Genomic DNA, 14205 nt, shown 5'->3' with positions numbered 1-14205 from the left:
CTCAGTTTAAGACCAAGAGATTTACTTTGTCAAATATATTATGAGCCCCGAGCCTTAGACAAAGGGTCACTTTCTATTCATTACAATTTACATGGCCACGATTTTTCCTCCGAATGCTGTGTCATATCTCATATGCATGGCAAAATATATGCTAATAATTCCTCTGATAACTTGCAAGATACTCATCATCAAATTTTTAGGAATACTAATATATATATCGATATCTGTAGCAATCTTCCATGTTCAATTATTTTGCATTAACATCAATGCGAGCGACGATCCATTTTTTTTCCACCTAAAGCGCTAAGAAGTAAGATTCTTTTTACAAGTCAAAAAATGCAGCTCTGCAGGTCATTAAATAAGCCCAGATGATCATCCATCTTCTTCCTCACCGAGTCACAGACTTACCCTCACCTCTTATCTTAAGGAAATGGTGAATTAAAGACCAGAAGTGAAGCCATGACTTCAGCTTTATTCCGCTGCTCCACACTTTTTTCCCTAATTACTTTGTTTTTTCTTCTTTTCTTCCTTCTAACCTTCTCACCCTTACTGTTTACTGAAAACCATCTCAATATTCCTTTTGTTTCCTCTTTCAATACCACTACACCTTTCAATGTAACAAAGACCAACCACACAACCCCGCCCCACGTTTCTCTGGATGAATTAATTCTCACAAACTCCATGTATCAAAGGAGACACAAGGCTAGTGCTACCAAAGTAAGCAATACTAGAGCTAGTTAGTTTCTTCATATGTACGTAGAAGCTTTTGGTAATTGTTTTGGTAAATTAATTAAGTTGACTAATACTAGCTTTTAGTGTATTTAATCTCGTTACCAGGGTAGGACTAATTTGGAGAAAATTGAAGAAGATTTGGCCAAAGCACGAGCAGCGATCCTTGAAGCAATTCGGTTTAAAAACTACACATCGGAGAAAACAGAGACTTTTGTCCCAAGAGGAACCATTTACAAAAACTCATATGCTTTTCACCAGTTAAGTTTTAAGCTTCTATATAATTAAGTACGTAGGCTAGTTTTCTTATAATTAAGGGCTTAAATAATTGTGATGCGCTTGCTGCAGGAGCCACATAGAGATGGTGAAGAGGTTCAAGGTGTGGAGCTACAAGGAAGGAGAGCAACCGCTGGTGCATTTTGGTCCAGTGAACAACATATATGGCATTGAGGGACAATTCATTGATGAAATAGAGAGGGAGGAGAGCCCCTTTAGGGCTACACATCCTGATGAGGCACACACATTTTTCCTTCCCGTCAGTGTGGCCAATATTGTTCACTATGTTTACATGCCTATCACCCGAAAACAAGACTACTATCGCGATCGCCTGCAACGGGTTGTGATGGACTACATTGGGGTGGTGGCAAATAAATATCCCTACTGGAACAGAAGCAATGGTGCTGACCATTTCATGGCTTCATGTCACGATTGGGTAAGTATTAGTTCCCATCAATTGTCTTTCTTTTTCTTTTGGAAAAGATAAGAAAAACCAAATTAAGTGTCAAGGGAACGTACTTGTTTGACATGAATATTCAAAATTTCATACTTTTAAAACACGTATAATATTTCATAATTCAGGCACCGGAGGTTTCAGTTGGGAAGCCCGAGCTTTTCACGAATTTTATTAGAGTGCTTTGCAATGCCAACACCTCCGAAGGATTCCAACCCAAAAGAGATGTCTCGCTTCCTGAAATTTACTTGCCCCATGGAAGGCTTGGCCCACCCTCTTTGGGTCAGGCTCCAAACGACCGCCCAATTCTAGCATTCTTTGCGGGTCGGGTTCACGGACCCATTCGACCCATGCTGCTCGATTATTGGAAGGGCAAAGACGATGAAGTTCAAGTCCATGAGAAGCTTCCCAAGAACCTAAACTACACCAAATTAATGGGTCAGAGCAAGTATTGTTTATGCCCAAGTGGGTTTGAAGTGGCAAGCCCGAGAGTGGTGGAGGCATTTTATGCAGGGTGTGTGCCGGTTTTAATCTCCAACAATTATACATTACCCTTCAGCGATGTCCTCAATTGGAGCCAATTTTCAGTACAAATTCCTGTCGCTAGGATACCAGAAATTAAGACCATCCTACAATCAATTCCATATGAAAAATATCTGAAAATGCAAAAGAGGGTGTCAAGAGTTCATCGGCATTTTGTGCTGAATAGGCCGTCTAAGCCATTTGACGTGATTCATATGGTGCTTCATTCAGTGTGGTTGAGACGACTTGATTCTAAACTCGAAACATAATCAAGTTCCCATCGTACTCGTGTGTGTGAGTTTTCCATTCACCTTCCCCTTTTCGTGTGATGTAAAATGCGGCCAACAATAAAAATTTGGCCAGTAGGATGACTTGCAACTCTATAATTAAGTCTTATTTTGAATCCTGGTGTTGTCCCCTCTCCAACTCCATAAGCTGCCTCGTACAACCACTTAAAGTTGATGCAGTTACACACTGATGATGAATTAATGCAGTCTATATAAAAAAAGAAAAGGCAAATAACTTACACAAAATAATTGTATAGGTTACATACATATTCAACCAATCTGTTTCTTGTGAAGGTATGACTCATGAGTAATGAGTTGGCCACTTATTCTTTTTTTCCATATATAATATCTCAACTTCTTTCCATGTGCGAAAAGAGAACACTCTTATCCTCCTTCTTTCTCCTTAAAACCAATATTTCAGTGTATTAAATATCCAGATTCTCCTTTTTCTACCATTGATTTGCCAAGATTTTAATTAAATTATTACCATATACCACCAGCCTCGACGTACCAAATTTTGCATACCATAACCGTAGCCCAAAGGTAGGAGGGTCCCACACATACATTACATGTACATTGGTTTGTGACGACAAATACTCACCAAACTGTGACTCTAGAGCTTTACGTATGCTTTGATTTCATATTTATCACCCCCCCATATACCCAATGCAATTCCTTCTCCTCCCTCCTCCTCCTTCAAACAAGTGAGAAAGAAAGCAAAAGCCATGGCAGAATTTGGCTCTGCTTGGCAAACTGTGACTGTAACTCTACCTGCTCTGTTTCTCTTTTGTTTTTTTCTCTTTTATTTATCTCCATTAAACCAAACCAGCATTACCAATATTATTTTCTCACATCCTACTCCTATTTCCCATATAAAAACCATCCATGACACTCCGCCACCCATTTCATCGCCACCGCCATTACCACCACGAACGTTATTATCACCGTCATATTCATTGACGGCGAATGACACCAGTAGTCTCATTCAAGGGGAGGAAAAGCCTAAAAAAGTGAGTGCATATATATATATATATTTGTTTATGCCATGAATGAATACATGTATTTTTCTATTTTGACTATATATATATATATATATGTGATCGATTTTATTATTTTGTTTCATGTCTGAGTAGAAAATGAGTAATTTGGAGAGAATTGAAGCAGATTTGGCTAGAGCACGAGATGCGATTCGTAAAGCAGTTCAGGCAAAGAATCATTCCAAGGGAAATGATGATCAAGGGTTCATTCCAACAGGATCCATCTACAGAAATGCACATTCTTTTCATCAGTTAAGTTTCACATATATATGTGTTCCTTCATTTCTGTCAGTTTCTTTCTCTGTCTAAACAGAGGTTTTTCTTTTGAATTCAATTATTTTTTTCTTCCGGGTTTTGACTTTTGATGACTTTCTCGACTGAGAGGGTAATGGGAAATTTAATGTCTATATTAAACAAAATCTGGACATTTAATGTTAATTGATTTACAACGAATACAAAAATGCTAACTTATAACATGGTGATTAGAAATGACACACACAAACAATATAATCGAAAAATATTGTCTCGCTACACTATAAGGGTGTAGTGTGTCACCTTAACACAACGTTCAAATGGTATCAGAGCAAAAGCAAAATAGAGTGCTACAACATTTTATCGGAATGGAATCCATAATGCGAGTTGTCACAAAAAAAATTTGTGCCTTCAAACTTTCCATAATTTTTCAAATAAAAATCTTGATTTATGGTTAATGCATATATGGAATTAAAATCTTCTAATATCAGCGGTCACCAATTTTGTTCCAATTCAATGAAATCTTTCACATTTACCATTTCTGTTGTCCTTAATGATTCAGCATTATGTAGGTATAGTAATTGCTAGAGAGTAGAGTTTATATAACGAGAAATTTTAACCGTGAGAGAATGCCAAGGGACAAGCTTTTTAATCTTAATTTGGCTTCCGCTAATTTCATCCTTGTCGATTTCTCTACTCAATTCATATCATTAATTAATTGGATTCAAATTACTAAGCCTATTTTTTCGATCCATTGCCTTGATTTCATACCATGCAGGTTTTGAATTTTGTAGCACTAAAATTTGTGCACCTTTATTAATCCATTTTCTTATGTATATGTGACATGCTTGAATTTGGGTTAGCAAGCACAAATGCGTTATTTACCAAAAATAAATAAATAAAATTTGGTTATGTATGATGATGGATCAGGAGCCACGTAGAGATGGAGAAAAGATTGAAGGTGTGGATTTACAGGGAAGGAGAGCCTCCCTTGGTCCACGACGGGCCGTTGAACAACATCTATGGCATCGAGGGGCAGTTCATCGACGAGATGGAGAGCGGCAAGAGCCGCTTCATGGCTCGTCATCCTGATGAGGCCAACCTGTTCCTCATCCCTATCAGTGTGGCCAACATCGTCAACACTCTTTACAAGCCTCTTGTCACTTATTCTCGTGATCAGCTACAAAGGGTGGTTTTGGATTATATTGGCATTATATCTGAAAGATACCCTTACTGGAATAGAAGCCAAGGTGCTGACCATTTCTTAGTTTCTTGCCATGATTGGGTATGCTGCCTTTTATATCTCTTCTCTTCCATCTTTCATTAGTTTATATCTCTTCTCTTCCATCTTTCATTAGTTTAGTTTCCAAGCTTTTAAATAAAACTATTTGCAACATCTTTACACGTTGCTTGTACGAGAGATAATCAACAAGGTGGTCGGTGATGCACATGCTCTAAATGGTTTTGTTTTGTCTTCTATAATGCAAATGACTATCTAAATGCTATCACTCATCATGACTAGTGGTTAGTTTAAAATTTCAGGCACCAGACATTTCAGAAGCGAACCCTAAGCTTTACGACAAGTTCATAAGAGTTTTATGCAATGCCAATACCTCGGAAGGGTTTAAGCCCCAAAGAGATGTCTCAATTCCAGAAATCAACATACCCTACGGAAAACTTGGTCCAACCCCACAGAGGACAAGCCCTGATAAGCGTTCCATACTTGCCTTCTTCGCTGGCGGTGCTCACGGCAACATAAGGCATATCTTGCTCGAGCATTGGAAAGACAAAGACAACGAAGTGCAAGTGCATGAGTACCTTGACAAGAAGAAAAATTACTTCAAGTTAATGGGGAAGAGCAAGTTTTGCTTGTGCCCAAGTGGGTATGAAGTGGCAAGTGCAAGGGTGGTCACAGCAATTTCTGTTGGGTGTGTCCCTGTCCTCATTTCTGACTACTATGCATTGCCCTTTAGTGATGTTCTTGATTGGACCAAATTCTCCGTGTACATTCCATCCGAAAAAATACCAGAAATCAAGACAATTTTGAAAGGAATTTCCCCCAAAAGGTATTTGCAACTGCAAAAGAGGGTGACAGAGGTGCACAGGCATTTCATGATTCATCGACCAGCTCAACCTTATGATATGATCCACATGTTGCTTCACTCGGTTTGGCTGAGAAGGCTTGATGTTTTGCTGCCATCTTGATTTCTCATGTCCATTGCTTGGATCACATCGGACCAGACACTGGTGTACTATATATTCTTCCCATTGTTATAGCAAGAAGGTTTTCATATGATTCTTTTTTAGGTGTGTTTCTTCAATTACCTATTATGAACTTGAAATGAGTGGGCGCCTGTCACATACACATTGAACCAAAAGAAAAAAAGAAGAAGAAGAACGCAATTATATTGGAGAGTATTTTCAATTTTTAATTTCCATTTAGTTAGGGTCTGAAATGAAGGTACACTATTGAAAATGTAGTTACATACTCACATACATATATGACATAATAATTGTGACAAAATACATGACAAACGGATATTTACCATGTATAAGTGACTATTTTTGACTATTAAAGATGACATATTATAACAGTAATAAATCGTCATTCACTGAAGAGCGACTGACCTTAGCAAAATCCTTAATAACAAACACTAAAGTAGTGCTTAATGTTAAGTGTTTCTACTATTTTTAATTTAAGAATTAAAATGAAATTTAAGATTGAGTTTAAAAACTATTACTATACTTGAAAATGTACAAGGATTTCACCCTAATTTGAAAAATGAAAAAAGAAGAAGAAGAGGATTTCCCTTTAATTTTTCTTATTGCTTAAATAAAAATTGAAAGGAAATCCAATGAAATCAAACCAAGACCAGATCCGACCCATTTGATGCCCTAAACACCCCAACCAGTCCACACTGATTGACGCGCACGCTGTTCGTTGTTGTTGTACTTGTCAAGGCAGGCAAGTGGGCAGCAACCAAGCAAAGTACCCACCTTTGCTAAAAGGATCACACACACAACGCTACCCAGCAAGCAGCAATACAGGAGACTGATATTCCAAAGCTTCCGCAGCGAAAAGCATCTACGACGATGGCCGGGACGAGTGCACAGGAAGCTACAGTGGACCTCCCCTTACCCGAACGCACTCCCATTCCTTCCGGCGATCACACTGTCTGGGCTGACGTGTCACCCCTTCTCGACGCCGCCTGCAAAGGTCAGTGGTTTTCCCCTTGTTGCCCTATGCTTCAATCTCAACTACTCAGCGACTCTGTTCGGTTTCCGAGAAACTGAAAGAAAATGAAAATCTGTTGCTTTTTATGTTTTCATATGACAAATGTTATTGGACATCGGAATTCAATGTAAACAAATAAACAGAATAAGGAAACGAGCCTAGTAGTTTAATCACATATTCTATATCCATACAAAACATACATACCATATCCGTTCTTGTTGTAAGTGCCTGTGGCTAATCAAAAGCAGTGGTTATTCTCCATTAGTTTAAAACGTTGAATGATGCTCTGTTCGTTTGCTGACAGATGTTGAAATAGTTTACTGTTGGAATGGTTCTGTATTGCTAGGTTATGACTAAGGCTTGAGTTGTTGGTTTTTGTTGGAAGTGAACTGTGGACTTTGTAAATCCCTATTGCTTCATTTTGTAATTGCCGAGATTGGTACAAATGAAACTTATCAAATATGTTTAGCAAACTCTGCAATCTTTCTTTATGTATATAGTAAATATAACATCAAAATCAATATAAGCTGTGTGTGTATTATAATGCTGTTTGGGTTTAGAACTTGTTTGCCATTCTATCCTATTCTTGGCTTCTCATTCTTCATTTATTTTTCTTTTGATGACCTTTGGTCACAGATCTTCAAGATGGTATGCTCATTCACGGAGATAATTTCAATCTTTTTGCTGCGATGTCTGCTTTAGAGGTAAGACGTTGTCTGCACCTTTTTTTAAAATTGTTATTAGTACATTCAAAATTGCTGTGTCTTAAACTGAACAGTGCACACAGCATTTGTTTTATGATCATTCAATAAGTTGTTGAAAAGAAAAATCTATTCAGGAAAATGTATTTTTTTCTTCATTCGTGTGCTGTTATGCTCAGCCTAAATTCCTATTCGTTGGATGCGACCTTTGTTATTCATTTGACATGGGCGATTCACCATCGACAGCATTAAGAATCAAAGAGTTGCACAATCTTTCTGTCAACCTAACCTATGCTATATTGGTTTTGTGTTCAAATTTTTCTAATTTTGTATTTCAAGTACTTGCGTGGTCTGTATTTAACACTTGATGTTTGTGTTCCTTATTAGATAATGGACCCAAAGATGGATTCTGGTATGATTTGTAAATATTACTCTGTTGATGAAGCAATTGAGAATGGTGCTGCTCCAGTTCCTATTAGCTTTGACAAAACGATTGATGTACAATGCACTATTGATATCATGGACCATCTTCTAGCCTGTGAGGTATCTGCTGGATAACTTCCCTTTATTGCTCTAATTAGATCTTTTCTCTTATGATCTTAATTTTCTTTTTTCCCATTATCGGCTGAAACATATTCCTGATATATGTTTTTAACACTAAAATTTGCAGTTGAAGTAATCTATCTTATAAGTTTTTGTCTCTGTATTACAGTCTTTCCCTTCTTTATGTTTTTATATCTAACTTTTTGAATGGCAGGCAACATGGCACAAGGGTCATTCATTGGCACAAACTGTCTTCTCTTGCATCTATCTTCTCAGGCCTGATAGGACGTCTTCACATCCCTTACTGCATTCTTATTGCAGAGTCATACGAGCAACCTGCAAGACAGTCATTTCAGTTGTCTCAGATGCACGGACTCATGAAGTAAAGTATTCCAACAGCTCTTTTGGCCTACGCTGTTTCAGTATTTCCATTAATTTGAAGTAATTGATTTTTTTTCCTAGTTTCAGTCTTTATGATCATTCTTACTGCTCCCAGGATTGAGTCAGGCAGGAGAAATTTAGAAAATAAATCAATGAGTTATACTCGTAAATTATTGTTATCCTCCGAGTAAATTATAGCTCACATCCGGATGACAATACGGTGCATTTTTGTCCACTTGCAAGATTGTGTCAACTGCATGTATAGACATATAAGTCCTAGTTTCTAAGTAGTATCTTGCAGTGATCAAATGCTTGTTATGCAAATTTCATCAAATTTGTCTCATTGGCAGGAAGAAGACCTTTTTATAATGACATATGGTCTTCCTTTGAATGGGGATGGAGATGAAAAGTGCTTGTCAATGCTAAATGCTGTTGAAGAAACCATTTCCCGCCAATTACGTGCCTGTAAAGCCCCATCATCGAAAAACAGAGTGTTAGAAGGTATATCTGTTAACTTTCGCATTAATATCAATCTTCGTGTAAAATATATCAGTGAAACAGATATGTGAAGAAAACAAAGTCAGTGTATATCAATTTTCTTCTGTTTTTTTAATTCCTTCTTAGATCAGTTTTAGTTCAAATTAGTAATTGGCTTTCCTACCTTATACCTTTGATACCCAGAGTAGGTTTACTTTGTGTATCTACATAGCTTTTGCCACCTTTCAGACTGCATGTATGTTTATACATTTTACAATATTATGCTTGGTTCATATACTAGCTTTTTTGCTACAGACTTGGTGCCACTACAAAATAATATTGAATTTGAGGAAGGCTACTGCAAAGCTTTGTTATGCCGCTTACGCTTTCGTAAGGTCTTACCCTGTGTTTGTTTATCTCATATGCATCTGCATCATCTGTGAGCACATATCCATGCATTTGAAAATAAATGACCCATATTCTAAAAGTTCAATAAAAAAGATATCTTTTGTTGTTCTTCTTTCAGCATTTTTACCATGTTCTTACATCTATGAGGCGGCCTCAAGGGAGAGGTTTGGAGTTGGCAAGAAAACATATAGCCTCCTGCATATCAGAATTGAAATGCATTCTTAACTCATCTGAGTTCCTCAGATCTAGTACTCTTGTAACTCATGAAGGCAGTATGGAAGACAAAACTACTGCTTCTGGCTGTCAACCAATTGGATTTGATGCTAGTTTAAACTGTAGGTTATCTGCCCCAACCCCACCACGTGCAATTAAAATTCTTAGTTGGAAAAAGGTGAGCATTAGATAATTACTACAGTTATGGTAATTTACTTCCACTATTATAACGTTCTTTTTGTTTTGTTATACCAGGCTGTTGAATATTTTATGAAACTTCTGCAAGATCTGGATGTTATATGTTCCTACCCATTAGACCCATCTTTAGAAAGTGTTTTGCACTTTGTGGTTGAGTTTCAAAAATCTCAGCCTGATTTAGTAGCAAGAGCTCATCTTCAGGTCGGTTTCCAATGTTTCGTTTGTTTCTACTTCAATTGTTCTTCCAGTGCCTGGTATGATGACTTTATGGTATTTAGTATTTAATAGTCCATGTTAGCTATGTTACCCTACAGCAGATCCTTCTTGTGCTAGTGCTATGTTGAACTAATTGCCGAGAGAAATTAGTTCTTCAGGTTAAGCAATGCTTCTGGGTAAAACAGCTTTGCATACATTTATAACCTTAGGCCTACAGTCCTACTATTGTTTTATTTTCTAGTTTATGCCCGCACTATGTGCTGCTGGAGCTGGAAGTATTTCTTGATTTTGTTAATTTGTTTTCTCCAGAGTCCAAACTTTGGACTAGATACTTACTGCTACAGTTATGTCAAAATATTTATGAATTATTGACCTGAAAACTTTTGAACAGCGTTTGCTGGTTCAAGACGGGAAACTCTATGGCCGGGATCCTGTCTTTGCTGTTATTACCAGAGCTGCAGCATTACCTGATAACACACGGAACCATGATATTCAGAAAAAGGAATCTATTGTTCAATTGGGACAGGTGATATGAATTATTATCTTTGGAATTATTATACTTGTCTGTTTAGTTTTACTTTTGGGTGATGATAGTTCCTAAGTATTTTCCATATTCTATGAAACTATTCAATTTGTGTACTTAGATCAGAGATCAAGGGATATGATCAATGAAAGCTCTTGCATGACATTTTTTTTTCTTTTTAAATTTCACTGAATCTTGGATTCATGTGTGCGCCAGAAGATAGCAGAACTCAAATGAGACTGTTTCACTGGCACTCAGTGCTTCATCTAATATGTGTAATATTTTGTGTAATGCAGTTAGTAATCAATTTGCTAAAAATTTTATGTACAAATGGCGCATGGCAAAGGCGTAAGCTTGGAAAGATTTTACAAGATTGGCGTGTTGTTTACGTACAGGTATGCCACATTATCTTAAAAGCTCATTTATTACGTTTTCTTCCTTTTCAAACTCTTTCAGTTGTTCGAGCCCTCAGAAGGTATTATGTTTCTGAAGAGAACATCCTATGAAGCACATATATCTTGCTCTATCATTGTCTAATGTTTTCTGGGCTTACTATGAGGTAGATGGTTTAGGGCTGAGTGATCCTAAACCTGACCCTTTTCTCTTAATGCAGATATTTAATTAAGTTATTGTCATAACAAGATCTTCAAGATTACCCATCAGACCTTCTCTCAACTATTAGTTAAGATTATATAGCAAACTACTTTATAAGGAAAGTGCCAATGCATGTTTCTTTTCCTTTTCTTTTTCTAACTTTTTTGTCTGTATTTTGGGAAGTATGAGTTCAAACTTAAACGAAAAAAAGATTAAAACTGTGATTCTGTTTATCACTCTACACATTGTCCAATTTGATTGCTGATAGAATTTGGCATGGATAATGTGTTTACGTTATTCAAATGTTGATTTTATAACTACTCATTGTCCAATGTGATTCTGTTTATCACTCTACACATTGTCCAATTTGATTGGTGATGGAATTTGGCATGGATAATGTGTTTACGTTATTCAAATGTTGATTTTATAGCTAGAGATGGCCTTTAGAAAGGAGTTTGGAGAAAAAGCAAACATTTCAAATGATGAGGTATGTTGCTCTCCGAGAGGATTACTTTAATATTATTCCCATTAGCTTACTTGGTTTATCAATCATCAATTGCACTTGGAGGCATTCAGCTTCTATATACGTATATTTTTTTTTCTATAAGAATCAGGGAAACTTAGTAAGTTCATCCTTTGTTTTTCTTTGGAATTTGACCAGTTGTATATCTACATTTTTAGGGAAACATTGATCTGGTTATTTGTTAACGGGAATATGCCATACATAAAGTTTGAGCATTTCACATCAATGTGACTTGGATTAAACAAGGAATGCGAATTCTAGAACAACACTGAACAAATGACTAGAGTGTTTGATCATAAGAGACCTATCAAGCAACATGATAGTTTCTGTGAATGTACTTTATTGCCTACTAGGCTTTAGTGAATCCAGTGTTGGAAATTAGGTAAAATCTGTGTTAGATTACTCAGTTGAAGGGGGCATCTCAGTGTCTTAATTTCCTTTTCTTATTTTTTGAAATGTAAGCAGTTGATGATATCATCATTCACTTGACAAAAGGCCATGCCAGTGTTGATTAAATTATCTCTACCTGTATTCAGCAATGATCACATCTTCTTGATGGTTAAAATTTCCTTCATTTTTCTTTTGCTAAACGTAGTGAAACCTTAACGCAAACACCAGTAAAATTTATGCTTATTGGAGTTTGCTTTGGAATTCCACAGAATGTTGGCGTGAAGCTATTCCAACACATCCTTCTTTGGGTGGAGGAGCAAACATATTGGATAGCTTTTCGATTTCTTATTTTAGGCTTCGAATTGGAGCTCTATTCGGAGAGTGAATACTGCATGGTATATTGGTATATCTATGTTGTCCTAATCAAGCTTGCAGAGAAAACAAATCTCAAGACGGTGGTGAGCAATGGCAGTGGTAAATATGCTAATTTTCTGCAACTTATTTCAATTGCGAGGCAGCTATTCGTAAGGAGGCTTTCGGATTAGTCAATTGTCTGAATTTTCTTATACATTTACATGCACTATGCTGTCCAAAATTATTTTACTGAGTATTTGATGCATCTATGCTTCTGTTGATCAGGTAAACGGAGGGGAAAGAAGAAAAGGGATTCTGTTAAAGATGTGGCACGAGATTACCAGATTCCGCCTTCAGTCTTGTTTCTTCAGTGCCAAATATGTCTTGCTGAAGGGCTTACAATGGTAATTATGCTTTAGTTTCTGAATTATGAGGTGAAGAATGACCACTTCCATTTGAGATGACTGCAGAGATAGGTCCTTTTGTGCCTCTGCTGGTGCTAAGAAATTTTATGTTAGGTATCCAAGTCTTGTTGTTTCAAATCAACCAGGCCATTTTTATACTGTGAATGTCAGGACAGATCCTGTCCATTTGTAGCATAAAATTTTGCTTCAACATTCTCACCTCAAATCCGCAGTTAATGAATCCCATCTTTTCAGATGCTTGCTGCTTTGAGGAATGACTGCATGATGGCACAAAATCCAAGCCCTTTTAATACTGAGCATGAGGTATAGCATTATTATTCCTACTATATTTATTTATTTATATATTTTTCTTAACCTTTGAGTTAACTGATGGTAAATTTCAGTTTTATCCTCTCATATAAGCATGACATGCAAAAAGAGGTCTCCTTGTCTTGCCTGAAATGCATTTTGGGAGCTATTTTAGGAGTCACTGTTTCTGCTTTATGAATTCAAGAGTTTACAAAATGATTTATGTTTTGGATGACATCTCTCCTTTGCGTTCTCACCAGGTTTAACTCTTTTTCTTTTTTAAATTCCTGCAGAGATTTATTCAGCACTTTGAACTCCTACAAAAAGCTTGCATTCCTGATCATGTCTCATTCCCTCTGTTCATGGAATCGACAACCCATGCTCGTTTATCCGTGAGTGAATTTTCTGTTAGCACACACTAGGTGTGATTTTCCATGATACTCTGGTAGGCTTACTGTTATCTCTTCCTTTGCGCAGAACCTAGTTATGTATGATTACTTCAAGGATGCCCAGAGGATCACAAAGGAGGTTAGAGGTAGTTTTTCGAATGACCCAGAAAAATTGGCTGAACTACGAAGGCTAGAGCAAGTAGCCGAGCACAATAGCATTGCCTTAAACGTGATTTCCCGAGCAGGAGCCCTTGACCCGTCACTGAAGGTTTCTTTCGAGTTCAACCACCATCCTTGCTTTGCAACGGCTGTTGTTAAGAGATGTTGAAGGTGCTTTTCACTGATCTCTACCAATTTTGAAAGAGTCCCTGAAAAGCAGAATTCAGAGGCGTAGTCTTTGTAGCATACATAGCACATGTAACAGCGATTTATAAAGGTTTTCGTCAACTATTCATTTCATTAATTTGTAATTGCAATGAATAAAGAATAAAACCACCCTGTTTATGTGAGATTTGGTTCCCTGCCCCTTTTTCTTTTTCTCATTGCTTTTTGTATAAAGCAAAAAGAACGACACGACAAACTTTGAATTTGATGGATGAGTCTGTGTGATAGATAAAGTCTCAGTCCATCATAACATATTTAAATTGGATCCAACAAACACCTTAACAACTTCTCGCCTATTATGCCAAATCTCATTCCACTTTTATCTTCAACTTTTTTACTTGGACCCATCTGTTGTGCTCTGTCAGCGTGCATTTTCTTTTGTTTCTTCTTCTATTATACTAGGTTT

At 37.0% G+C, this 14205-nt stretch overlaps 3 protein-coding genes across 3 annotated transcripts; all 3 read left to right on the top strand.

Moving 5' to 3' along the window:
• The first annotated feature begins 409 nt into the window (after window positions 1–409).
• On the top strand, window positions 410–2250 carry LOC110752677 (putative glycosyltransferase At3g42180). The gene is made up of 4 exons (XM_021953391.2): window positions 410–717; window positions 838–989; window positions 1078–1441; window positions 1588–2250. Exons 1-4 carry the CDS (start codon window positions 460–462, stop codon window positions 2248–2250), a joined length of 1437 nt encoding a protein of 478 aa, XP_021809083.2. The 5' UTR covers window positions 410–459.
• Window positions 2251–2964: 714 nt separating this feature from the next.
• LOC110752653 (putative glycosyltransferase At5g20260) lies at window positions 2965–6081 on the top strand. The gene is made up of 4 exons (XM_021953355.2): window positions 2965–3278; window positions 3402–3556; window positions 4488–4842; window positions 5100–6081. Exons 1-4 carry the CDS (start codon window positions 2994–2996, stop codon window positions 5760–5762), a joined length of 1458 nt encoding a protein of 485 aa, XP_021809047.1. The 5' UTR covers window positions 2965–2993; the 3' UTR covers window positions 5763–6081.
• A 304-nt stretch (window positions 6082–6385) lies between these two features.
• Window positions 6386–13957, top strand: MAK10 (MAK10 homolog). The gene is made up of 16 exons (XM_021953354.2): window positions 6386–6774; window positions 7429–7496; window positions 7881–8036; window positions 8251–8418; window positions 8768–8918; window positions 9210–9289; window positions 9421–9693; window positions 9771–9914; window positions 10321–10455; window positions 10749–10847; window positions 11477–11533; window positions 12229–12433; window positions 12599–12717; window positions 12973–13041; window positions 13320–13418; window positions 13504–13957. Exons 1-16 carry the CDS (start codon window positions 6651–6653, stop codon window positions 13741–13743), a joined length of 2187 nt encoding a protein of 728 aa, XP_021809046.1. The 5' UTR covers window positions 6386–6650; the 3' UTR covers window positions 13744–13957.
• The last annotated feature ends 248 nt before the right edge of the window (window positions 13958–14205 follow it).

This window comes from Prunus avium, chromosome 7 (assembly GCF_965620075.1).
Source record: "Prunus avium chromosome 7, drPruAviu1.hap1.1, whole genome shotgun sequence".
Taxonomy (NCBI): Eukaryota; Viridiplantae; Streptophyta; class Magnoliopsida; order Rosales; family Rosaceae; genus Prunus; species Prunus avium.
This window is presented reverse-complemented; position numbering and strand designations above follow the sequence as displayed.

Bases quoted from the DNA above. Each gene is read 5' to 3' on its own strand.
- MAK10 (XM_021953354.2), top strand. From the start codon at position 6,651: ATGGCCGGGACGAGTGCACAGGAAGCTACAGTGGACCTCCCCTTACCC. The intron at 8,919-9,209 runs GTATATCTGTTA...TTTTTGCTACAG, and splicing joins GAAAAACAGAGTGTTAGAAG to ACTTGGTGCCACTACAAAAT. The intron at 9,290-9,420 runs GTCTTACCCTGT...TTCTTCTTTCAG, and splicing joins GCCGCTTACGCTTTCGTAAG to CATTTTTACCATGTTCTTAC.
- LOC110752677 (XM_021953391.2), top strand. From the start codon at position 460: ATGACTTCAGCTTTATTCCGCTGCTCCACACTTTTTTCCCTAATTACT. The intron at 718-837 runs GTAAGCAATACT...TCTCGTTACCAG, and splicing joins ACAAGGCTAGTGCTACCAAA to GGTAGGACTAATTTGGAGAA. The intron at 1,442-1,587 runs GTAAGTATTAGT...TTCATAATTCAG, and splicing joins TGGCTTCATGTCACGATTGG to GCACCGGAGGTTTCAGTTGG.
- LOC110752653 (XM_021953355.2), top strand. From the start codon at position 2,994: ATGGCAGAATTTGGCTCTGCTTGGCAAACTGTGACTGTAACTCTACCT. The intron at 3,279-3,401 runs GTGAGTGCATAT...ATGTCTGAGTAG, and splicing joins GGGAGGAAAAGCCTAAAAAA to AAAATGAGTAATTTGGAGAG. The intron at 4,843-5,099 runs GTATGCTGCCTT...TTAAAATTTCAG, and splicing joins TAGTTTCTTGCCATGATTGG to GCACCAGACATTTCAGAAGC.